We start from the raw sequence: 27,135 nt of genomic DNA, 5'->3' as shown, positions 1-27,135 counted from the left end.
ATCTAGGGTCAGGGCCCAAGCAGGGGTGTACAAGGGAGGGAATAGGTACAATTATACTGAGTCCAGCATTGAAATTCTTGATTTTGCCGAGAATAAAGCAAGCAAAATTTGCATTGTGAAAGCATCATTTTGCATTTCATAAATAAAATGTTACATTTCCTTATTATCCCTTGGCGTGATTCTGTAAGGAGTATGTGCCATGTGAATAGGTACTATGGTGGTGGTAGAGTAGTTTCAGTGGAAGAGTGGAAGAGTAGTTTCAGCTGAACTCATTCACCACAGGGACTGGTAGATCAGCTTTTCACTGTGACAAATGGACAAAACAGAGTGAACAGGATCATCAGAAACTGTGCAAAGTGTAGTTCTTTTAATATTCTTCTGAAGGGCTAAGCTCCCAGGAATGCTTTCAGTCCTGCACTTACCTTTTTAAAAATAAGACATAAAATAGCCTGAAAGCCCAGCTCACACTTTACCTTTCTAGACTTATAGAAAGCCTAGATTAGGACTGATAATCCTGATGTTTAATGGAGTCACAATCCTTCAGGTTTTGTAGTACAGGTTATTTGTATAAGAAAATCTTACTAAGAAGCCTTCCCAATTTTCTTTAAAAGTTGAATTCTAAAAACACCATAATGTCTGGATAGTTTCAGGTATGAGAGATAGCCCACTAATGGGACATGCACTGGAGAAGCACTCTGAAGATCAAACAGCCTGAAAATTAAGCGGCATGTTCATGATTCTACCAGGCAGTGCTATGGAGCATTTTCATTGCAATGAATTTTGTATGGGCACCTGCAGGACCTCACTTGAAATGAATGGAAGGACACAGAAGCTTTCCATTTCCATTCCTTAAAAAAACAATTAAAAATCCCTACCTCATCTGTCATTATATATTGCTTTTGAAATGCTAAATTGTATGTACCAAATTGCTGCATCCCATTTTATATAACCTCTAGAAAACTCCACTTTCCAAATACAACTATTTTTAAAATAAAAAAATGAAAATCTCAGCCCTTGTGTTAAGTTGCTTGTTGCCACTTGCCACACACACACAAAATGAATCATTTATTACCCTGCAGCGCCACCTAGCACACATTAATGTTACTGTTTAAGGGCAGCTTCGCACTGGGATTTGCTCCATGATAATTTATACAGTAGTCCTATCATGCAGATAAGCCATTTGAAATATTATCTGTGTGCAGGTTCTCCACAGCAGCCACGGAGCTAACAGCATACGGGTTGACAGAATCACACTGAGAAGTGTCCAGGCCACTGCCAGTCACCACCAAGGAATGTGTTTCAGCAGCACAGACTCTCCACACGACATGGGCAATCCATGGCATGAGCAGCGGTACATGTTATAATCACTGTGTGGAGAAGTTGCCTCCACATGGTAGTGCAGATCAAAGTGTAAGACAGGAAATACCATACAGAAAGCAAAGACCAAAATGCACATGTGAATCAGCTGTAAGATCCAATGATTTCCAAGGAATGCGATTCTAGTGACATACTGTAAGTCCAAGATTGAAACCTTTATTCTGTTAAACTCAGTTAAGCCATATTGCTTGAAGCTGTCAGTTTAGGCATAATAATGTCTAATGTAACAAGATTACACACTGGACTGTTAAAAGTTTGATTCATTTCATTTATCCCTTGCTATATTACTAAGATCTTCCCACCAAGATGGTTTACTGGGAAGGAAATGGGTGTGTATATGTATGTGTCAGGCCTGCTCAACAGTAAAACTGTATCGTGTGCCAATGTCACCAGCATGGTGGATAAGAGCACTAAGAAGAAATAGAATGTCATACTACAATTTATTAAAGTTGTTTTATAGCTTTTCCATATCACCCCTCCCCCTGCCCCCCAAATCTCCCATTGCTTGACCTTCCTAAAAGTCTAATCTGATGTTCCCCAATATAATAAGCTTTTGTGCCTTCTTCTATTCTGGACTAATTTAATGCTTGCTAAGGATTCAGAATAAAATAAGATTGTGTTGTACAGTTCCAGCATTCATGCACATGTGAGCATGCATACACACACCTGACAAGCCCTATTTCATTTAGACAGAAACAGACCCAGCAGTTGAACAGAGTCACATCTGATAGATGTCTGAAACAGAGGCAGGAACAATTAGGAATATAACAGGTGACAGGGTGCAACTGGTATGCCAAGCCCTCAATACTTTGAGCTAAAGTCTGCATATACTGTATCTATCCATTTAAATTTTGTTCTAGCTTTGAATTGATGGTCTGATGCTTTTATATTGTCAGCTGTCTCAGGAATCCTTGTGATTGAGGGGTGGGATATAAATGTTTTAAATAAGGAGCATTTTCTTCATGTTTGCAAGTTCACTAGCCAAGATACTTTCTTAAAAATGGAAATTGAGGACTTGTGAATTCAATTGAGGCTACTGAATTCAACACCAAGACACAATATTGGAAGAGAAATGTGGCATTCCATAAACCTCATTATTATTATTATTATTATTAGTTACTTACCGCCTACACTTGCAAAGAAACAGTTGAAAAAATGTGTGGGCAGCATCTGTTCAAGTCTCAGTAAAATTGTAAAGGTTTTCTGCTCCTTAAGGAATGTCACTATGGCTTTCCCTTTCCTATCACATTTATTGCCAGCCTGTTTCCCCATATTCTCCCCTTCCTAGTTCCTACCCCAAATGCCCAAGTTCTTTGACACCATGAACCATGAATCTTGGAGACAAAAAAAGCAAAGTGCCTGAAAATGTATTTATATATTCAATGTGCATGATTGTTTTTTGTTGCTGTTATTCATGCAGCACAGAGTAAACACAGCCCTGATTAGTTAAAACCATACAGACCGCTACTTGTTGTGTTAGCATAGTCCTCAGATCCATTTATTGACCATGCACTGAGGTACTGCTTGTTATGCCAAAGAGAATTTGTACAGGGATCTAGCTAGTCAAGGACAGGAATGAAAACAGATTGGACTCTGTGCTGGCACCAGAAAATGGCTCTTCCCTAATCCCCCCACAAGGTTGCTTCAGGGAGATACAAGGAAAATCTTGCATAAGTTATTGGTTAGAAATACCTTCCTTCAAGTTACCTGGAATTGCCTTTTGACCTTTCCTGTGTGTATTTGGAGCTCGCAACCAAGCAAGTCACAAAGAAAATATGGAGAGCCTGGTGCTAAAGGGAGACAAGGAAATCATAGCAACAGTTGGAACAGGCAAGGAAATCAATAAGGATAGATGAAAGCTATAAGCCCCATACACCCATGAGACTCAGGGACAAATATTCTAAGGTGCAGAGTGGGAACACTGATACAGTGGGATGGTGTGGAGAGAGAATAACAGTTAAGGAGGTTAAAGTTTGCTCTCTCCAAGCTTAACAAAACATACCACCTAGCAAAGTAGGTGCCAAAGGCCCAGAAGATGTAATAGATAGTGAAAAGAGTAAGATGCCATTTTTGTAGTTACTCAGAGTGACAAAATGCTGGAAGACAACCCTGCCAATACTATATGATTGAAAACTCTGGGAATGTTACAGCTGAATCAGTGGTATTTAATGCCACAGGGAGTATTTGATTTTACATATATGGAACCTGATATACGTCTTTATATGGCTTTTGTCACAGCTTGAGACAAGCATAATTACTAGTAAGATATTTCTACAGGTTCAAAAGTGATGATGTAAACAGGCTGTCTTACTATGGAAGTGAATTCTATTAACACACTGAAGTACCCATACATTTATCTTTTATAAAAGTTTATTTTTCAGTATATTTTTTTCAAACATGCTGAAGATGCCATTGTAAAAAAAAATGTAAAAAAATTAAAAGAACCTTCTCAACTAGTTCAATTATCAAAGACAATTTAGATTAAAAAATCATTATTGCTATTAGGAAACATTAATACTGAGGAAACTCTTGGTCAATTTTGTTAGCCCAAGCCATGAGTCCTCCTTTGATATCCTTAACAGAAATTAAACTTAGTCCATCATGAGACAATCCCTGTAATATTCTCACAGCCTTCTGAGAGTCATTTCCCAATTTACAGACAACATAAACTGGGAAAGCCACATTGTCAGTAGTCTTCTGCTTTGCTTCACATATCCTTTCACAAAGAGATTTCAGGCATTCTTCATCTTTTCCTTCTAGTTTACTTAACGGCACACTTAGGGACTGTGGCAAGCGACATATGTCCACTTCCACCAGTGGGCGGACATCTACCAGTACATGAAGTACCTTGCTGTCCAGTATCTTTTTGTACTCTTCTACAGATATTCGCTCTTCGCTACGCAACAGGTGCAACGTTCGACACTTGTCCGTCGCCAAAGAACCACAGAACACTTCATAATCCTGTAGGGCAGTCACAGAGGGATGGTCACCACAAACCAAGCAGTCTGGCCTCCTTGGCCTTAGCCTGATGTTGCGAAATCTTCCTTCAAGGCCATCAAAGAGCAACATAGACCGGTTCAGGGGGGTGCCCATCCCAGAGGCTATCTTGAGCACCTCCAAAGCCTGGAGGGACCCCAGAATGCCTGGCACAACACCCAAGACCCCACCATCTGCACAATTTGTGACTGTCTCTGGAGGAGGAGGGTTGGGGAAGAGGCAGCGATAGCAGGGTCCCCCTTGGTAGTTGTACACCACCAGCTGTCCCTCCAGCCGCAGGGCACTGGCGGACACCAAGGGTTTCCCTGCCAGCACGCAGGCGTCACTGACCAAGTAGCGGGTGGGCACGTTGTCAGAACAGTCGGCGATGATGTCGTAGGCGCTGACAAGCCGAAGGGCAGTGGTGGGGCTCAGGACCAGCTCGTAGGGCACGCACTGCACCGCGGAATTGAGCTCCCTCAAGGCTGCAGCCGCGGACTCGGCTTTGGGGCTGCCCAAGCGGCTCTCCCGGTGCAGCACCTGCCTGTGGAGGTTATTCAGCTCCACCACGTCGTGGTCCACCAGCCCCAGGCGACCCACGCCCGCAGCGGCCAAGTACTGCGCCAGCGGGCAGCCCAGCCCCCCGCAGCCCACCACCAGCACCGAGCAGCCGGAGAGCCGCAGCTGCCCGCGCACGCCCAGCTCCGGGAGCACCAGCTGCCGCGAGTAGCGCTGGATATCCAGGCGGCTCAGCTCCGAGCGGAGCGGGAGAGGGCCCGGCGCCGTCGCAGCAGCAGGCGCCGCCGCGCCGCGGCCTCCTCCGTCACCCGCCGAACCCTCCTCGGCTTGAACCCAAGCGGCCTCCCGCGCCGTCGCCATCGCCTCAGCGACAGCCTCCCCCCAGCCTCAGAACGAACGAGCAGCGCCGGAAGCGTCTTAACGACGAACCCGAGCGGAGTGAGGAGGAGGCCCCGCCTCTTCCGCTTCCGCCGCTGTGGCAAAGGCCCGGCTGAAGCCCGGCGGAGGCGGCCCGCCCACCCGCCGGCTGCCACTCGAGCGTCGCCGGCTCAGATTTCGCCGCCATGATGGCGGCGTCCCCGGGCAGGTACTCGGTGCTGCTGCCCACCTACAACGAGCGCGAGAACCTGCCGCTCATTGTGTGGCTGCTGGTGAGGAGCTTCGAGCAGAGGTGACTGACGGCGGCGGGACAGAGGAGGGGAAAGAGGGTCTGGCACCGCCTTTCGCTTCGCTCACCCCTTTTACGCGCTGCATGCAAATCCCATCGGACCGGCCCCCGTTCTCTGCTCCGCGCTAGTCAATCCGGAATAGCTAGCCTGAGCTTCCCATCTTTTCCGCATGCCCCTCCCAGTGACCGTCGCGCGTCGGAATCCCCCATTTCAGCCTTCTCCGAGCTGGCGCCCTCCAGAGGTGCTGGACTACAAGCCCCAGCATCCCCAAGCTAGCTTTGCTGGCGGGTGTGCTGAGGGTTGTAGTCCCAACACCTCTGGAGGGCGCCGGGTTAGAAAAGGCCGCTTCACTTCATATGCAAGAGAGAGCGGACGGGTTCGGGGGTTGTTGTTTTTACCGACCCGTTTCTCATAAAGTGGTTCTAGGGGGTGGTGTGGTGGTGGTAGGGTAATTAATCCGAGTCAAATGATTTTGATCATACAGAAGTAGGAGCGCTGGGTTGGGCGTTCTCTACTTCCATGATCAGACGCTCCTGATTTTGTTTATTTTAGGCATGTTTATACTGCCCTATAACCAAGTTCTTAGGGCAACTGACAAAGGCCTTAAAGATTCTGCTATTAGACCACTATGTCCTCATGGAACACGTTTCTGATAGATGGACAGTTTAAACATGGCCCTGACTTTTTAGAGTAGGATTTACAGAAAAGTGCTTTGTATGTTTACTTAGATATATGTCCCACTGTGTACAGTTTACTGTGTACTGTGATTGAAGCCTAACTCTTTGTATCTGCAATTTAAACTAGGTATTGTTTTTTTTAAGAGACTGCCCAGTCTACCTGTACAGACCTGGAATAGGAAAGCTCCATTATGCAGGTTTTTATTAGCTAGTCTTGAGATTCTTAAGACCGGTTTGCATGACCCTTTCAGTCCATTGCATATGCAGATTTTTTTGTCACTCTTTGCTGATTTTCATCCTGTTCTCACAGACTGTGCCAGTGTGTGATTGCTTTAGCACAGGCAGCTGGCAATCAGATAATCTGATTTTTGCATCCAGCTGCAAGCACATTTTTGAGTGGCTGTGATTGAGTGCTAAAAGCTAATCTGGCAGTTTAGTTTATGGGCTAGTAATTCTGTGGATTTATTTGCAAGGCTTTGCATATCACTTGATCTTTTTTAAAAACTTCCTCTCTCTAGATAACTTTTTAAGGGTGAAATCCTATGCATATTTATACAGAAAAACCTCCTACAACTCCTAGAATTCCCCAACCAGCTAGCTGGGAATACTAGGAATTATAGGAGGGTTAAAAAAAAAAAAAAACATGCATAGGATTGCATATTTAAAGAACATTTTGAGGCAGTGAAGTAACAATAACTTCAATATTTCTTGAAGCGTTTGAATGCTAAATACAGTTTGTAAATAATCACTCGACATAAAAATTGCCTCCAGGAAAGCATTCTGAAAATTGTAGTTTCTTATTTCTTTTAAATCTTAAATGATTGACATGGATATCTATGAGTGGATGGGCTGGTAGGTTTTTGTAGATTAGAAACACTTGTGGAGTTCTTGAAAGTGCATGCTAAGTAATCATTAAATGTCTGTGAATCAAGGCAACAGTGACCCAGGAAATTAGTAGCCACCCTGGCCACAGAGAGTTGTCCAAGCCTTCCCATTGCCCTGTGATTTGAGAAGCTAGAAGGTTGCTTGGAGAAAAGAGTCCCTTAAAATAAAGGAGACCTGATGATTCTTTGCATCAGGATGGATTGATTCAAATGAAGGTAATTTAAGTCACCAAAAAAAAGACCAATTTAAATCATTGATTTACATCAAAAACACCAATTAATTACTTAGAACAACCTTTCCCAACTTTTCCAGGTCTTTTGGACTAGAACCCCCATCATCTCTGACCATTGGCCCTGCTGCCTGGGGATGGTGGAGTTGTAGTCCAAAACTTCTGGAGGGTGCCAGGTTGGGTAAGGCTGATTTAGATACTTCCTAAAAAGAAAAGCATCCTAATTGATTGCTATAATTGTAAGAATGCACTAATATAAAACTGAATAGAGTATTTATACAACTTATAGGATACATTATATGTTTCTGAAATATTCCATTTTATATAATTTTCTAAAATAATATTAAACACTGTTTTAGAAAAATTGGTGCTCATGATCATGTCAAGCTACATTAGAATTACATCACACATACAAAACAGTTCAATTTTTTTTAAACAAATTACAGAACACCCATTAAGTGTTATGGGTATCAGCTTTTTCAAATTAGGATCAATCAAGTAACACAATCCTAAATTTACCTTTATTCAGAACAAAGTTTGACTATGTCCCATGGTATTTCCTTCCAAATGTGTTCAGGATTGCAGTCCTGCAATCATACTAGACAGCGTCTAGGCAGCCATAGGATTGTTCAGTTTCTGGGAACCAAGCTCAGAGCCAGTGCTCTGAGCTCAGTTCTCAGAAATCGGACTCCCTGCCTCTTCCACTACCGCCTCATCAGAGATGCAGGTCGTCCCCGGCTCTGCAGTCGGAAGAGCAGCACGGAGCGGCCAAAAAGGGTGTTCCGGGGGGGGGGGAGCGCAGAAGCACCCTTACAATGCTTCCTATGCACTGTCTGGCCTTTCCCCCACCCCCCTGCTCTGAGGTGCCCAGGTTAGATAGCTGAAATCAGCTGACTAGCTGCAAATGCAGGGCAGCCCAAGTGGGGAGGAGAAGATCCCCTCTGTACTCCGCCCACCCTGCATAGGATAGTCAGCCGCCTCCCAAGTTCGGAGGCAGCCGATTATCCCCATAGGATTGCACCCTTACTCATTGAACACAGTGGAACTTACTTCCAAATACACACGTGAGGATTGTGCTATTTTTGTTTAATGCAAATTGTTACTAGGCATAAAGAGGGAGGAAAAGGTCATTCAAATGGATTAGTGGATGACACCTGTGATCATTTGCCAGTCCATGTCCCCCACTACCAAGCCATAATGTAAGTACATGAACTGTTGTGCTGTATGAGTAATGAAGATGTTTTCCCCACAGTTTGTTCCTTACAAAGAAAAGTAGCCTTTCATAAATTCAGTTTTTAAAAAGTATGTTTGAATTAAATTCAGATTTTATTTTAAGCCAGGTTATTTTTAACACAAAGTATAGCTAAACCTTTACAAATCTTATTTATAATTTTAAAATCTGATTTTTAATTTAAAAACTGTTTTTTATCCACCCTGCTAAGCATCTACTCATCTCTAACAATAATTTGAAGGGATACATTTGGAATAGTGAGAGTTTCTCTAGGAGAGTTTCTCTAGGACATCTCTAGGACTTTTCTAATTACCATGGTTTCATAACTGTCTCAACACTGGTGGTAGAAGGAAGGAAAGGTTTAGGGATCTTATATATGGAGAGTTGGATCCACTTGATTTTTGAGTATCTGCTGCCCTCCCCCCACACACACACACAGCTCACTCCATTGAGCAGAGTCTCCTGTCTCTCTGTATAACATTTTCAGGGGGCCGAAAGGGCTGCCATTGGAAGGAGGGGACAGGGAAGTCCACTTCTGTCAGCTCAGTTGATCCAGCTTAAAGCTGGGTACAGCCTGGGAAGTTGGGAATGGTGCTCGCGTTTTTCAATATAAGTGATGTGAAGAGTTATATGGAACATCTAGCTAATGTGCTGTCCCCCCTTCCCCCCCGTCCCCCTTCGCTTCCTTTAGACTCTGAAGGAATCAGAAAAATACTGATCTTTCAGTCTTTGTGAGGATGCAATAGGTAATGTGTGAAATGGTTCTAATACAAAGGGTACTGAAATATCTCCATTGAATTCAATGGGTTCCTCATCTTGCTCAGGCAGTGATATATAATACAGTTTAGTGTAAAAAGGTAGGATAGAAATAATAATGATATATCGATCTTGACAGTATCCGTGAGGTTGTTCAGCTGTAACATTTCCACTCATCCCATGGTTGTCACAAAAGTAATGTTTCTTATCATACACTTCCCTGGCCACAATATGATACAGTACAACACCATAGTAATGCTCTGATTCAACTTCTTATTACTAAATGCTTGCTTCCCTTGATGTTGCTGTAAACTTTACACACTCTTATGCCAACAAAACTAGTTCATTAAAGATATAAACTTAACATATTTTGAAGTTCTTTACACTGGGCCCAAGATGGCAACTCATGGAAATTTGTAATTTAAAGTTGAAGACTGAACAAATAAGGAGAGATAGATTTAACACTCCAAGAGCCCATTATGGGCTGGTTAATGAAGTATAAATTTCAGAAGAAATACAAAATAATATAACAGCACCCAGATAATATAATGTGCCCCCCCCCCCCATGCCTTTGTCATTGCTATGGTTCTTTCCTCCTTAAGTTAAAGCTCCGGATATACCATCCTTCATAGACAGTGGTACACTGGAGTGAACTGCAGTAGTAGCATAATACCTGAGATAATTTGTTGTGTATATGACGCCATTCTATTACTGTCAGTGGTATGTGTGCACCACTGACAGTAATTAACTTGGAATTGATGGCTACAAGATGTGACACCTAGCCTACATAGCTTTTTAAAAGGATTAATCAAAGTCATGAAGAATTGGTCTGTCAACAGTTATTAGGCATGATAGCTAAATAATAACTCCCATGTTCAGAGATAATACATCTCTGTATACCAGATGCTTGGGACAAACACAGAGGAGTTTATGTTCTGCTTGTGTGCTTCCCATAGGTAACTGATTGGCTATTGTTGCAAACAGAATGCTGGACTACATGAACCGTCAGTCTGATCCAGGAGGACAATGCTTATGTTCTTAAGAATCCTTGGTAGAGAAAATGCTGTCCTGAATACTTTAGTATAAATGCTGCTAATACTGATGGTGCTACTTGGTTAAGTCTGGACGCATGTTAACACTGGGGGTTCTGTAACAGCTGCACACAAGGCTTGTGCAACCAACAGAAGAAGGCAAGGGGCAGGCAAAGCCACCTGAGCCCACACACTGGGTGGATTAACCACCCGCCACTTTGGCCAGACTGGCTTTGCTGCATGTGGGCCTTCCCCAGCGGAAGGAGCCTGTGTGTAATAAAGCCAGGTCCCCCATTGAAGTGTGGGTGGATCCACAGCCCAGGTCCACAACCCAGCACATTGGTTGTGGACCAAATGACTCCATGGGGTATGGCTACCCTCCACCATAATTGGCCCACAGAGGGCTGGGCCCTGACTCCAAACTACTTCCCCAGCCCTGACTTAAGGGCTGCAACCTTTAAGAAACAAAACCATTCATCTGTCTACAGCTGATAATGACATGCATAAACGATATTTAAATGGTCAGTCATACACTAGTGCTAGAAATAGGACTACTAAAACAGGAGGCTGGTGGCATACAATATTCTCACATCTTGGGTCTAAACATGAAAGTGGTTGACCAGCAGCTTGTTTCCAGCAATCTGAGATGTGAACTATGCAGAAATTCGATTCCATTTTGAGATGTGAATTAAATGTGATAGAATTAATGACACCACTTACCTTTGATGGGGAATCATTGGGTATTTCTCCCCCTACCCTTTATATCTCTTGAAATGATAGGTCTTTTGAAACTAGCTTTAAATACTAATTCTCTTTTCAGTGGAAAGGAGTTTGAAATTATAATTATAGATGATGGAAGCCCAGATGGGACGCAGGAAGTTGCTGACCAGTTGATAAAGATTTATGGATCAGATAAAATCGTGAGTCATGCATTTGTTTTAGCTGCTATACTGTTAAAACAAAAAGTGCTTAAAAATATTAGCATTGAGGAATGGAATTTAACTCTTGGGATTGCTGGCTTTCTTAACTGAGAATGGCTAGCTACTCCTTGTTTAACAGTTTATTCAGATTCATAATGAGAGTAGCATTCCCTGTCTGAGAGGGAGTATTTTGAGAGATCAAGAACTAATATATTTGGTTTCAGTTTTGATTCCTATTTTCCATATTAAGACTGTAACAAAATGCAGACTCTATGGGCTGAACATCAGCCACTTTTTTCCTCTCCCCCCACCCCCCTGTGTTTACCACCTTGCCTAATGAGTTCTGGAGAACATGAAAACTTGCACAGTATTTTAGGACTTTTGAGTTCTCCTAATAAAGATATTATGGCAATATGAATTTTGGAAATTTTCTTTCAGAAGTTCTGTTTCCACCAACATAGCTACATTCAATTTTTGTTTCAGTTTTTAGAGTTGTACTTGATGTTAGGGCTCTAATCACCTGACCTCACAGGATGCTTTAATAGCTGACTGTCAGGGAGAAATCTATAATGTGCACTTTTTCCATTATTGTAGCACGACACCTGCTGAAAAGTTTGGCACTGGGTCCACTCATACTTGCAGAACTGAGCCCTAAAGGGCACAATCCTATGCATGTTTAGGCAGAAAAAAGTCCTACAACTCCCAGCATTCCCCAGCCAGTTGGTGCAATCCTATACAACTCAATGGAGTTCAGTTGAGCTTACTTACACAGCTGTTGCAGCCACATATGCCCCATCACATATGGAAACTCTCGATCCTAAGCAATAATAAAGTTGCACATTCTCATATATGATGTTCAGCAGAGACCAGTAATATCTTCTAAACATGGCCAACTCCCTATATTTCACAACTTTTATTTAAATTAATGCCTATATAAGCCAAGTTTTAAAGGCAGGTTGCTCTATGAATATGGGTGGAATCCAGCTAGTGCCTGTCAATCAGTGAAACAGGAAGATAGGCATTCCCCCCCTTCTCTCACAGGCCCCCAAATCTGTTCCAGGGGGTTGGGGACCCTCTAAAGCAGATCTGAGGGGGCACAGGGGCATGCAGGGAGGAGGAGAGGAAATGAAAGTTCTGTTGTGCAAGTGGAAGTCTGCTCACACAATTCTGGATTTCACCCTATGGATGTGTCTATCCTGTTTGAAAGAAGATAATATAATGTGGTAATGTTCATATTTCACTGAAATACATGATCCTTGTCTACAGTTCTTTTTAACACTGTTCATCTGTTAATCATTTGATTCACTGATATTTTACAGCTTTTAAGACCCAGAGCAAAGAAACTTGGATTGGGTAAGTATTCATTAATTTCATCATTTAGCAGTTTTATATCTATTTATTATGCCTCCTGCCAACCTAGCAGTTCGAAAGCAATAAATTGCAAGTAGATAAATAGGTACCGCTTCAGCGGGAAAGGTAACAGTGTTCCGTGTACCTCGGTGTTCAGTCATGCCGGCCACATGACTACGGAAGCGTCTTCGGACAGCGCTGGCTCTTCGGCTTAGAAATGGAGATGAGCACCACACCCTAGAGTTGGACACGACTGGTTGGGGACACCTTTACCTTTTTATTATGCCTATCCTTCTTTCAAATTCTCTTGTGGTTTACACTTTCTTTAAAAAGCCTAAATTTAATCCTACATTTAATTCTGTCAGTTGCTTGTGTTTGTGCATTTTGGGAACTTGGAAAAACTTACATATTTATATATATATAACTTTTTGTGAGGCATATTTGTTACGGTTCAGCAATGTACTTTAATATTATTCACTGTATAGATCCTGCTGTTCCATAAGAAATTAATGATGTGCTCACATGAAAAACTGGGTGCTGGGTATTAATTGTGTAGATATGTGGATAAAGAAGAGGAGTAGATAATTCTTTAAAACTTCGTGCGGAGTAACTCCTACATATTGAGAAAGTTGTTTAACCACGACTATTTAGTTTTTTTAGATGAAGAAGTACACAGTAGAACAGAGCAGTCATATGGAAGTTGGGTGGGGAAAGTTCGCAGTGAAGGAAACAACACATCCAAGCCCTGGTGAGCTTGCACCTGTCACAACAGAAAGGGGCAGGCTTTTTTTCTTTGTACTATGCCAGTTCTAGGGCTGGGGAGCAGTGTTGAAGGAACCAGCATCCCTGGCCTACCCTTTTTCCCTTCCACACCTCTGTTGGAGAACAGATAGTGTAGGGGTCACAGGGGCGGAAATTTCCACCGCTACAATGAGGCGGCCTCCAACTAATTGCAGAAAGGGAGGACTGCAATATCCTGTAGCCCCTGGGATGCTCTCCCACAGACCATAAGATTGCACCCTAAATTGTAGTTATATGAAATAGGATTTTGGTTTAAAAAATGTTTAAAACCTGGGGCTTTCCATTAAGAATTGAAAGAGTTAATTAAGGAAGAGATGATTGGATATCTAGGGTAGTGTTTTAATGCTTATCCATTTCAGCACAGAACAAGGCTTAATTGGATTTTGGAGGGTAGCACATTCTGTAATGGGAGAGTAGTACCTTCTAAAATCTGTCTTTCACAATTATTAAAGGCAAAAGAACCTTGTACCATAGTGAATCTGATAACCGTAGACTTGAAGTTAAAAATATATGGAGATTACTTACATCTAAATCCCAGAAACATTTTAATCCATTTTCATACTTGATTCAGAATGTGATTAAGAGAAATGGCTTTTGTACTATTTACATAGGGACTGCTTACATTCATGGAATGAAGCATGCTACAGGAAGCTTCATAATTATTATGGATGCTGACCTCTCACACCACGTAAGTTTGTCCTGTGTGCATATGCATGCATTTGTCAGTTTGCTTTATTCAATTTGCATTGATTTTTCTTTTTTCTCCCACACGTTCCTCTTTTGTTTCAGCCAAAATTCATTCCAGAATTTATCAGGTGGGTAGCATTTCTAATATTTGAAGTCAGACCTTGAAATTACTGCCCTTATGTACCATCTCTGTTTACATTTGTAACATTAGAGATGAGCAACATGCTGGACATCAGAGGAGTCATGTTGGAAACATCTCAAATTGGAAAGCTGTGTTATTTGTGATTTAAGAAACTGTGTAACATTTTAATATAGAGGATAGCATAGGCATATTTCAGTATCTCTCCAGTGATTCCATTTATGAATTTTCATTTGGAGATTGTGGCTGCAACCCTCTACATGTTTGCGTTGGGGGTAAGCCATTAGCTTCAGTGGGATTTATTCCTGCTCAGTTGTGTAGAGGATGGCATCCTGTAAATAGCAGGAAGTTTTAGTAGAAGAGTTTGAGATTAAGAATATAAAAAGAGTCCTGCTGGATCAGGCCTTTCTAGTCCAGCATCCTATTTTCCACAGTGGCCAACCAGATACCTCTAGGAAATCCACAAGCAGAACATGAGAGCAACCCCTCTTACACTGTTGTTCTGGTATCCAGGAGCAACTGGTATCCAGGAGCATACAGCTTCTGATCTTGTAGTATTATATAGCCATCATGTCTAGTAGCCACTGATAGTAGCATTATTTATTTTTTATTTATTACATTTCTATACTGCTCAATAGCCAAAACTGTATAATCTGTATAATCCCCTTTTAAAGCCAGTTTGAGACTCCCTGGTTAAAGATTGGGTAGTGTATATGTAACATTAAAACAAGAATCTTGTTTAAAGGCACATTGCATCAGGTTCCTCTATATTAGTCTATATGAAACATTACATTAGTAATCATCAGCAACTACATTAATCTTCACAGTTCATGTCAAATAGCTTCTTCTCTAGCTCTGTGTTGGTTCAAAAGTAAAAATGACCTATACGTAATAGAGTTACAACACCTGGAAGTTTCCTTAAACTATAAACAGTTCCCAATATTTATCAAGTATCTTTAAACTCAGCTACGTGTACCTCAAAGCTTATAAATATCTGCTATGTTATTAGGGCTCTTTCACTTTTGTGCATGCAAACTTGTGGCTGGTTAGTGCAAGCCCCCTCCTCCCAATGAAATGTAGAGGATTTGTGCATGCTGGAAACCCCCAGCAGGAACTCACGTTTTTTCTTCCCTCCACACTATTCAAACTCCTCTGTCAGCTGGTGGTGGGGAATAGGATATTTGGGTCCACTCTTCCAGTTCTCCCCAAACCCTGTGGACTACTGCTCACCTCAAATGAATAAGCTACATGCCTTGTGTGCTGTTTGTTTCAATGAAGTATGACAACTCTCATCTAAGCTGAGCTTGCCTGTGGGGGTGACCAAGAACCCTCAAAGGAAGTCCAGTTTGGTCTAGTGACAGAAGGAGACTACGGAGACCTGGATTCAATTCTGTGATCATTCACGGAGCTTACTGGGACGCTTGGGCCAGTCACTATCTTTCAGGCTAATCTACATCACAAAACTATGTGAGAATATAAAATTGGAGGAAGGCTGAACTACCAATGGCCTGGTATAATAATGCTGCTCCTGTCTTACCTATAGTCAAGAGTGGGCTTGGAGACTCAAATGCTCCCCCCCCCCCGCTTCCTTTCCTTGTTTACATGAACCATGGCTTAGCGTGTCTGTAACAGCACTTACTATGGTTAATGTTTTATAGCAGTTCCTTAATCCGGGTTTGCCTCAGACTGTTGTTTCAAACTTTGGTTAAGAGAGGAACCATAGTTGACACTCGTGCAATTAAACCATGGTAAAGCAAACAAAGGAACTGAGGCTTGGGGTCGTGCCTGAGCCTGTGGGCCAATATCTTCGCCATTCTTAAGAGACAATGCCTAGCTTGGGCCGTTGTGATAAGTAGATGGTATGGGTAATCTTAGGCTCTACATTAGAAATAGTATGATCTACAAACCTAATGCACTGGTATTCTTTATCATTCCTTTTGGATTTCTGAATATTTAGAACATTGCTGTCATATTCGTTATGGGAAAGAATATTATTTTGTTATGTGAAAACTGTAATCCTGTGTTCTTTTTGTGGCATACTCACTTAAATATATTTTCCTTTTGGGATCTGTATTTCACAGAGCACCTCAAATAATGGGTTTATTATGTAGCCACTGAATACACTCAGAAGAACAAATGACAAATGTATGACATAGTTAGTCAGCGTGATACTTATGTTCTATGTTTAAATATATGTAATGTATTCAACAGTCGACTGCAGCTATACATAATTATGTTAACTTTTGATCTAGATTATTATTATTGTGGTTTTAATGTTCTATATATTTTAAATTGTTTTATTGTGTGTTGTTTGGTTTTAATTTTTGTGAACTGCCCAGAGAGCTTCGGCTATTGGGCGGTATAGAAATGAAATGAATGAATGAATGAATTATTAAAAAATATTAGATTTTTGTTAATGTAATTGGTTTTTCCCTCCTGCCCAATGTTTATTTCTATAGAACACAGAAAGAAGGTAATTTTGACATTGTGTCTGGAACTCGATATAAAGGAAATGGAGGTGTGCATGGGTGGGATTTGAAACGAAAATTGATCAGGTCAGTAGTTTTATTCATGGCCCTTTCCTACCACCTATCACCTTGCTTTTCAGAGTTGGGAATCATAGCTGTTTTCTCTCTGGGTGAAGAATCTGCAGTTTCAAAATGATGTGTTATGAAATCTCAGGGTATTGGTCAGTAGCAGCCCATATGGGGACTTGAAGGGTGAAAACTTTGGACGAGAAAAGTCCTTCACTTGATAACGTTCCTTCCCCCTCCATTCTGAAAACATCAAATTAGCTAATTAACCCAGTGAATCAGGCCTTCTTCAGAAATAGGTAGTATTTAATGAAACTGGTTTTGTCTTCATTTCTTTGAACCAGAAGGTCCGCTCTCAGTTGGTTGCAAAATTCATATGCTGAGAGAGCTCCTATATCTTTAAGAGTGGTATTGAAGGGAAAAGTCCACTTCTTCCATCATTGCAACCCTGTGATGGGAAAAGCCACACTGGATGAAAATCTGTTTTGTTATTAAACTCTTTGGGTGAAATCCTATGCATGTTTAGACAAAGAAAAAAATTCAACAGCTCCCAACAGTCCCCAGCCAGCATGAGACTGCTGAGAGCTGTAAGACTTTTTTTTCTGTCTAAGCATTCATAGGTTTGCAACCATTGTTTATTTTGTACTGTTCAGACTAGTCTTTGATCTTGATTAGTGCCTAGTGTGTTAACACTGCCTTCTCCTTTTTTGGTCCTATTTTGTAGACTGTATGACTGTGGGCAGGGAATTAATAATCTCTTATTAAGGAGATCCTCCTAACTCATTTACTTCTATTAAACTAGGAGTAAAGCTCCTGGTTGTGTGTTAGGCAGTATACCTAAATAACAATCACAGAGAGGGATGGAAAAATCCTTTAGATTCTACAGACTTGTCCTCTTGACTCAACCCACATTAGCAAACTTCCTGATATCCTTTACTCTTCTCCCCAGAAATCGTGTTGTTCTGTTACCATCGGCCAGTGTTATAGTTAAACTATCTTTATCTTTAAAACACAGTTTGTGATTTTTATCTTTAAAACACAGTGTGTGGTTTTTTCAACTTCAGACTCTGAATGATTAACAAAACTCTTACCTTCCTTGGCAGCCGAGGTGCCAACTTCCTAACTCAAGTTCTTCTGCGTCCAGGTGCATCTGACTTAACAGGAAGTTTCAGGTATGTTGGCTCTTAAATAGCATATAACTATCAAAGATGAGCAAGAATGCATCATTCTAATGGTCAATCTGAAACTTATACAAGACTGAAGTTGTAAAATCTGTGGGTGAAATTTGGGGTTAAGCATGGCAGTAGGAGTGATTCTCAAAGTGCGTATGTAACTGAAATGTTAAAAGAAGTTTTAATTTCATGTATACATTTGCAGATTATACAAAAAAGAAGTTTTACAGAAATTGATGGAGAAGTGTGTTTCAAAAGGATATGTTTTCCAGATGGAAATGATTGTCCGAGCCAGACAGCTGGGTTACTCTATTGGAGAGGTATGGTAAAAAAAAAAAAAAATCTTACAACACAAGCAAAACACTACATTTCACTTCTCATGTTATGCGTTTACCTGATGGATACTAGAGTTGTAATTGGCTGCCAGGTGAAAATGCACAGGAAGCACAAATTTTATGAAGTTGGTTTAATGTTGGTAACCCTACATTGAGATATTAATTGCTGATGCTCTAAAAAGCAGCCTGACAACTGCTAGATCTAGTAGTGCACAAATTATGTCATGGGATGAGGAAATCTGGCTGTCAGTGACCTACAACTGTGGGCAGATAATGATCGCTGTCAAAAATGTGAACATTTTAATTTGCCCTTGCTGTGGCCCCCGGGGCTGAGGTGAAACAGTTACCCACCTGAGTTCTACATGTTCACAAAATGGATGTATTGAATTGGACCAATAATCCAATATAGCATAATATCCTCTCTCCACTAGCCACTATAGCCACTAATTTAAAGGAGTTATACAGGCAGTGATCTAGCCTCTATGGTTTTCTCCAAACTTCCAACAACAGTTTAGACTCAGACTGTTGGCTTCATTGCCGTTAATGTGCTAGGAATAAAAGTAATCTCTGTCCATTCCATGGTACATTGAAAAGCTTTTATTAGCCTGGCATTGCACCCTTGGTACCACAATAAATATCTACCTAATTTTTAACAGCAATGGCTTATTTTAACAAAATTTAAACAACAGCAAGTGTGGGTGCTTCTTCTGCAGATGAAAATCTCTTATCACAAGAGCTTTCTTGAATGGTTAGCTTGCCTTAGGGCGTGATCCTGTGGCCGCTAGACAGCATCTAGACGGCCATAGGATTTTTTGGTTTATGGGAACCGACCTCGGAGCCAGTGCTCTGAGGACGGTTCCCAGAAAACTGCCTCCCCGCCTCTGCTGCCTCGTTACAGGCAAGGTTCATCCCCGGCTCTGCACTCATATGAGCAGCACGGAGTGGGGGAAAGAGGGCATTCATAGGGAAGGGGACAGCAGAGGCATAGTCCGGCCTTCCCCTGCCCCCCGCTCTGACCCACCCCAGCTAGGCAGCCGAAATCAGCCATCTAGCCACTAATGCAAGGCAGCCGGAGCATGGAGGGGAAGCACCTGTGCACTCCACCTGCCCTGCATTGGATAGTTGGTTGCCTCTAAGTTTGGAGGCAGCTGACTATCCCCACTGGATTGCACCCTGTCTTATACAAGCAATTTTTATAAGCCCCCTTTAGCATATGAACTTTCTCATCCCAGCCCAAGTAATACAGGGGCTGTTTGTATAGGCAAGAAGCTTCTTCAGGAGTTCTGGATGCGTTCGCTGTGTTTTCTCCTGACTTTATGCCGTTGTTGTCTGTCAGGCAACAGAAGATATATTAGGCAATCTGCCTTGGGCTCTCCACTGGCAGAAAGAAACTATTGCCTAGAGATGCAACAACACCAGTTTGGCAGAACAGCATGGGTGTAGGAAGTGTCTTTTTTCCATTTCTTCTTGCCAGCTGATTTCTGGTTGAGTATGCCAACTGAGAAAGTACATAGCCAAACTTTCTGTGTATTCCATAAGTTGAGTTTGAGTCCTTTGGATATTTAACGTATAGTCTTACACACTGGAATGTTAATGTTCCTGTTTCACTATACTGAAAATACCTGATGATCTAAAATACTGCTAATCAGTATTTAATGAGCAGCTAGTGAATTGGAACCATGTGCTATCCTAATTTTTAATGGAGCAGTAATAGCATGTCTGCTATAAAAAGAAAAGACATATTAGTCTTATTGGGGACGTTTTATTTAGGTAAAGAATCCTTTATAGTCCTTTATAGTCTTTTGCCTCTTGTCCTTGCAACAACCCTGGGAGATAGGTTAGTATTGTTCCCATTTTACAGACAAAGAGCAGAAGATGATGAGGGAGAGTAATTTTCCGAGAGCCGTATGAATTCACAGCTAAATTTGGATCCCATACTTCTTCAGGTCCAAGTCCAGCACACTATCCACTGGACTGTCCACAATCCCAGTAACAGTGCAACCCTATGCATGTTTATCACAGTGTGCTTATTGTGTTCAGTGGGGCTTACTCCTAGGTAAGTGTGTGTAGGATTAAGTGTATATCCCTTAGGGATATACACTTGCGAGTATAGCACTCCTAACTGTTGTTGAGATTGTGCAAAATTCTTATTTTAATGTGGAAAGGAAAACATAGATGTCTTAACCCAGAGCACTTATTAAACAGGGATGCTGGAAAAAGGGGCATTGGAATCCTTCTCGTTTTAGTTATTCGTTTAAAAGATTTATATGCTGCCTTTTGAATAAGGAGGCTTACAATACTTTAAAAATAATATCACAAAACAATCAGAACCATTAAATCAACATAAAACAGCAGTGCATATTGCAGACCATAGAGGCCACAGGGAGAAAGGAGCATCCCAAATACAGTGTTTTCTTCTGAGACGTCAGTGCATTGTGTCATCACGTTAAAGCTTTAGTCATGAAGGCTTGAAACATGGCTTTACAAGAAATGATAGCTGGGATTCTGTGGATACTATAACAGATCCTTGAGGACTTTGCTGAAGTGTCTTGTTGACTAATGTGATTAATACATTGTTAAGAACATAAGAAGAGCCATGCTGGATCAGACCAAGGGTCCATCTAGTCCAGCATTCTGTTCACACAGTTGCCAACCAGCTGTCGACAAGGAAGTCACACGCAGGACATGAGTGCAACAGCATCTTCCTGCCCATGTTCTCCAGCAACTGGTGTACATAAGCATACCGCCTCTGGTGCTGAAGATAGCACATAGCCATCAAGACTAGCAGCCATTAATAGCCTTCTCCAAGAATTTGCCTAACCCCCTTTTAAAACTATCCAAATTGGTGACCATCACTACATCTTGTGGTAGCGAATTCTGTAGTTTAGCTATGTGCTGTGTGAAGAAGTACTTCCTTTTATCTGTCCTGAAGCTCCCACCAAGGGGATGACCCGGGGTTCTAGTATTTTGAGAGAGGAAGAAAAAAGTCTCCCTATCCACATTCTCCACATCATGCATAATTTTGTACACCTCTATCATGTCTCCCCTTACCCTCCTTTTTCCAAGCTAAACAATCCCAGCTGCTGTAACTTTCCCTCATAGGGGAGATGCTCCAGCCTCTTGATCATTTTAGTTGCCCTTTTCTGCACTTTTCCCAGCTCTACAATATCCTTTTTTAGGTGTGGTGACCAGAACTGTACACAGTATTCCAAGTGTGGTCGCACCATAGATTTGTATAAGGGCAGTATGATATTGGCAGTTTTATTCTCAGTTCCTTTTCTAATTATGCCTAGCATGGAGTTTGCCTTTTTCACAGCAGCCGCACACTGGGCTGACATTTTCATCAAGCTGTCTACCCCAAGGTCTCTTTCTTGGTCGGTCACTGTTAGTTCACATCCCATCAGGTTACACTTCAAGCTGGGATTTTTTGCCCCAACGTACATCACTTTACACTTTCTGTAAAGTGATGCTCTAACTCCTATGTTAGGGGAGGACAACAACACTCATTGTTGTCTTCCTCTAACATAACCACGATGGTTAATAGTTATACGTACCATAGTTTCATACTCTCCATCAAAGCACATTGTATTCTGCGCATGATGCTGGATTAGCATTAAACTTTGAAGTGTTTGTTTTCCTTCTGTAGTTTCATGAAGCTGTTTCTTACATTATAATTGGAATGATTTTGTGATTTGTCTGTTTTAATAGGTTCCTATATCATTTGTGGACCGACTCTACGGAGAATCTAAACTAGGAGGCAATGAAATAGTTTCCTTTCTAAAAGGCTTACTGACTTTGTTTGCAACTACATAATAAAGATATTCTTCCACCATTCCATGTATCTTTACATTGGATTGAAGAATTTATTTTTATATCAGATAGTAGAACTTTGCTAAGTTTCCTTGTGGCTATACCTAGAAAATTATTTTTAATATCTGATTTGAAGAAGAACAAGAACAGTTCATGTAATTCAGGAGGTGTTATTTATTAACTGTGAATAATGATTGCTTTGTACTATTAAAAAAAAAGCCCATGAAGCCCATTCCAATCAGAAGGAATGAAATTTGGGAGGGCAGGGATAACTAGGTGCTATACATTCTTCTTTAACAAGATTTTCATCATTTATAGAAAGATACATTGACTGTAATTAAATGGGCCTATGCACATTAGAATTAATACAGATAGACTTACTCAAATGTTACACCCCTGCTTGGACTGGCAAGAAATATCATCCATTCTCCCTACAATGTATTTAAACCTTAGTTTGTTTAGCAATGTCCTTTCAATGGCCTATGTTTTCTATCCTTGACTGGAACCCCAACCATAAAAAGTGTTGATAGTATCTCTTGCAATAACACTGGTATAACATGACAGTAACATGGTAGAGTGCTTGATAAGACCATCCTGACCAATAACCCCTTGTCTAAGGCCCCTTCTGACATTACTTTGGAAAGATGTCATCCAATGCAGACTGGTGGAAGCAATCTTCGCCTCTGTCCTCCTGCCCAGCATTTTTCGCTAGATGCTGCTTCAGATGGGGAGGGAAGTAGGCTGGAGAGGCCTCAGGATAGCTCATATTCTGGCATTTCTAATGCCCCCTCCCTGCCCCCCCAAATGCCCCCTATTCCCCCTCTCCAAGGTTGCTTTTCCAGTCGTGGAGAGGCAGCCAGTGCTGTTCTTTCTGCATCACCTGGGAGGGGGAAGGGCCAGTTGTTTGACTTCCCATCCGAGGTTGGAGTGCTATCTGACCTCAGAAGGGGAATCCCCAGTATCTATGGCCCTTCAGACAATATCTAGGGGCCATAGGATTGCTCCCTCCATAAACAATATATTCATCTACAATTAGATAGGCGGACTCTGGAAGCACTTTGATATGGACCCCTGGGCTATCCAGTGGTGGAATTTTGCTAGCACAAAGTTTCTACTGCCTGTAGAAACCCTGTGTTTATCCTTGCGCAAGTGTCAAATCCAATACTCTGATTCTGCTTCAGCAAGCCATTCTGTAAGTGACTCCACAACTCATTATGACTTCATTACGCTAGGTGTTGCTTGCACTGGTTGTGCTAGCAGTTTCACAAGCGCTCATAAAAAGTACCTATTGTACTTTTTTGTGCTAGTGTAACATTGAATACAATGCATGTACAGTGCAACCGATTTAGAATGGATGCATCTGTACATAAGGATTGTGCCAATAAATACAGCAGAGCATACTGCATATAATGCAGTAACTAATGAAACCAGTGCAGTGATGTCTTCTTGATTGTACACCCCTTCATATTTATCTTATTGCTAAAATTAATAGAATCCCACTGTGAACTGTTTAGGAAGCAAATAAAATGTACACTTTGATCCTTGGCTGTAATTGTTTGTGGGATATACCTTTGCATTTCAAGAGAGATTATTTAGAATTCATAGTAAACATGAAAGAAATATGCAAATAAAGCACCGGAGTTCAGGTTTAGCAGAATTGCAAATTATCTGTCTATGAATACTTAGGTTCTGGTTTGAAAAATACAGGAGACACACAAGTACTCAGAAATTTAGGTGTGATTGCATTGGGTGTGGGGGGCAACCACATCCAAATATATCATGTTTGTGTCTAATAGTGAACACATGGGGAAATGAAGTTTTAAAGTCAACTCCAATTATCTAAGTTTTAGAACAAAATACTAGATACTGGGTCTGCTTTCTTCCTTATGGTTTTATTCTTGTCATTCAAGAATGTGTTGAGATGGGCAGGCAGATAAAAGTATTTTTGGGGTAATGTGGCAAGTCACAACACCAGATAAAACCTGATTCTAGATTCTTCTCTGGAGCTGGCAAATATAGTGCAAACTAGGATTTTATCCAGTGATTTATGTCTATGGCTAGTATGCCACATTAAGGGCACAATCCTATGCTTGTTTAGACAGAAAAAAAAGTCCTATAACTCCCAGCATTTGTAGGACTTTTGTAGGGAGTTGTAGGACTTTTTGCTGTCTAAATAGGCATAGGATTGCACCCTAATACTGTTTTTACCAGTGTAAGTTCCAAAAGCATTAGTAGGGGAGTAATGTTTGCCCTCTTTATTTGGCTGAACATTCAAGTCACCTCATCTCAAAAAGAATATCGTAGAACTGGAAAAGGTACAGGAAAGGGGGAAAACCAAAATGATGAAGAGTGGATCACCTTCCATATGAGTAAAGGCTGCAATGTTGGGGCGTCTTATTTTAGAGAAAGACAAGGGGCATGACACAGGTTTATAAAACTATGCATGGTATGGAAAGAGTTGATAGGATTTTTTCTCTCTCTTCTACTAGAATTTAGAGTCATCCGATGAAATTGGCAGTAGATTCAGGACAAAATAAAGTACTTCACACAACCCATAACTATAATATGTGTTCCCATAAGATGTCAAGGCCACTGGATTGTATAGCTTTAAAAGGGATTGGGCAAGTCCATGGAAGATAGGTCTATCAGTAACTATAAAATATGTTAACAATCAAACCTCCAGGTCTGGAGGCAGTATTGCTCTGAATACCAGCTATGAGGGGAGAGCTATTGCCTTCATGAGTTTCTTGAACTTTTCTGGCTGATCAGTGTAGGGAAACACGATGGTGGATTAGATCATCACATCCAGCAGGGTTGTTCTTATGATGGTAACAGCGGCAAAGGGTGCAATCCTATGCATGCTTAGACATGACTGGCTGGTGGTTGCTGGGAGTTGTAGGACTTTTTCCTGTCTAAACATGCATAAGATTCCATCCAAAGAGACTAAATTCTCAAACTGCTCCTAAGCTTAGGTTGAGCTGCCTCACATTTCCTTTCATTCCTGGTTACCCTTTGTTTCCAAAGTACCTTACAGACGCTATTTTCTAAAATGTCATAGTTTTAACTACAACTAATTACTTTGCTGGGATCAGTCCAGCCTAACTCTTTGTCTCCTATATCTGTGTATTATAAAAAATATATACCAGGAAATAAGTACATACATCAGTACCAAGCCTGAATTTGGGGCATGCGTAGTAGAGATAAGTGACAGCAGCGACAGTAGAAATGAATGATCCAAAATACAATGCCCGCCATTTTTATTTATATGCTCTGTTTTATTTTATCAGCATTTTGTCCCTCATTTTCAATAACATATCAGGGCTGGAGGCGATCTAATTTATTATTAAATACATTTCTATACCCCCCAATAGCCAAAGCTGTCTGGGCGGTTTACAAAAATTAAAACCACAAAACAGCATAAAATACAATACGAAATATAAAAGCATAAAACTACAGTGTAAAAGTACAACCAGAATAATACCTCATGTATCATCCACAGACCTTAATTTTACCTCATTCCAGGATCCTCCACAGCTTAAAGTTCCCTTGGAGGGGCAACTAGAGTTGGAAGAAGCACTTTTTCTCCAATCCTAATTAACCCCCCACCCAACTCTTAGCTTCCAGGGATCAAGAGCCATTAAGGGTGAAATCCTATGCATGTTTAGACAAGAAACCCCTATATAAGGGGTAAGCAACTGGCAGCCTGGGACTCAAATCTGCCCCCAAGATCTTTCTGTCTAGCCCCATCATGCCATCTGGTTCTAAGGGTGCTTCTAGATGGAGGGCTTGTTAATGGATTTTCTGTGTTAAGGAAAAAGATGCAAGAAGCAGTAAGAAAATTCAGGAGGGTCACAAGTAGAAGATCATGTTGTCTGGATGACCCCCCCCCCCCAAAAAAAGTCTGTGAATGAGGCAGGGCAATGACACCTTAAAAGTCTCATCCAGAAGCACTGTAAGCAGAGTGCTTCCTGTGGTAGTGGTGAGCAATCTATCCTTTAGGCACACCTTATCTTCTATATATATATATATATTATGAAGGCTTGAGGCTACAGAGGCAAAGGGGAAAGGGTCAGGCTTAGAGGCCTGTGGGGTTTTTTGTTCGGAAGGGGCATCCTTAAGAGGAGTAGTTTCATTTCCCCAGTTAAGATTCAGTTTCATTTCCCCAGTTAAGTTCATCAGGTTTGAAGCCATACTTTCAGTTTTCAGGGAGGAAGGTATATAAAGAGAGGGAGACACTAAGAGTCAAAGTCAGAATAGGGGAGACCTGAGCCTCAAGAGGAAGCAGCAAGAAGCAGCCTGGAAAGGTCTAAAGTACTGCTAGGGTAAAGGAATTTGCATTTTGCAAGTTTTATTTTCCCTTAATGCCTTCTGTATCACTCAGCTCTAGTGTGTAAATACCTTTAGTTGTAATTGCTTTAATTTACCAGTAACTGTTGTGGATAACACCCAAGTGTCTGAAGTGCCAATCACCCCACGTCTACACCTTAAACCCCACATTATTGGAAAGGGGTAGGTAAAAGAAGGAAGGTGGGACTCTTGAGGCAAGAGACCCTTAAGGAATTAATCAGGGGGTCCAAGTCATAAGGGGAACCCTGCATATATAAAAGGAAGAGTTTGTTTGTATGTCCTTGATGGACTCCAAAACCGCACATCCGATTGTTATGAAGTTTTTAGGAGTTATTCTACCTATATCTGGGATGGTTTTAGGCATAGTGAAAATTTCATTCGCCATCTTGAAAAAAAATGGCAGCCATTCAAAACTTTTAAAGGTTTACTGCTTCAATACCACTTGATCGATTTCAACCAAATTTTGCATCATGATTCAGCACTGCAGGAACCCTAAAGGCCTATGTGAATGAAGCCACTGTTTTAACTGGGTGTGCTGTGGGTAAAACTATTCCTCCCTAGAATTCTGATAAATCCTTCAGATTATCCATTTGATTTTAAACTAGTACAGTTTCCAATTAATCCCTGCTATGCTATGACTATTAACAAATCACAGGGACAGTCTTTGAAATTTGCTCGTTTGAATTTGCAA

The 27,135-nt window shown here is 41.3% G+C and overlaps 2 protein-coding genes across 3 annotated transcripts; one reads left to right on the top strand and one right to left on the bottom strand.

Annotated features, from left to right (window-relative positions):
- Positions 1-692: 692 nt before the first annotated feature.
- On the bottom strand, positions 693-5,353 carry MOCS3 (molybdenum cofactor synthesis 3). The gene has a single exon (XM_084854149.1). The coding sequence runs from the start codon at positions 5,230-5,232 to the stop codon at positions 3,889-3,891; it is 1,344 nt and encodes a 447-aa protein (XP_084710275.1). The 5' UTR covers positions 5,233-5,353; the 3' UTR covers positions 693-3,888.
- Positions 5,348-27,091, top strand: DPM1 (dolichyl-phosphate mannosyltransferase subunit 1, catalytic). 2 transcript variants are annotated; one of them, XM_084854151.1, is made up of 9 exons: positions 5,348-5,542; positions 11,170-11,269; positions 12,589-12,622; positions 14,032-14,108; positions 14,210-14,235; positions 16,706-16,801; positions 17,884-17,952; positions 18,158-18,272; positions 21,996-27,091. In XM_084854151.1, the coding sequence occupies exons 1-9, from the start codon at positions 5,436-5,438 to the stop codon at positions 22,098-22,100; spliced, it is 729 nt and encodes a 242-aa protein (XP_084710277.1). In that variant the 5' UTR covers positions 5,348-5,435; the 3' UTR covers positions 22,101-27,091. The 2 variants fall into 2 exon arrangements, with proteins under 2 accessions (XP_084710277.1, XP_084710278.1); XM_084854152.1 differs by lacking the exon at positions 21,996-27,091 and adding an exon at positions 20,149-21,973.
- Positions 27,092-27,135: the final 44 nt, after the last annotated feature.

The sequence above is a fragment of the Heloderma suspectum genome, chromosome 4, assembly GCF_057233095.1.
Source record: "Heloderma suspectum isolate Gila_16-S chromosome 4, 16-S_ref, whole genome shotgun sequence".
Taxonomy (NCBI): domain Eukaryota; kingdom Metazoa; phylum Chordata; class Lepidosauria; order Squamata; family Helodermatidae; genus Heloderma; species Heloderma suspectum.
This window is presented reverse-complemented; position numbering and strand designations above follow the sequence as displayed.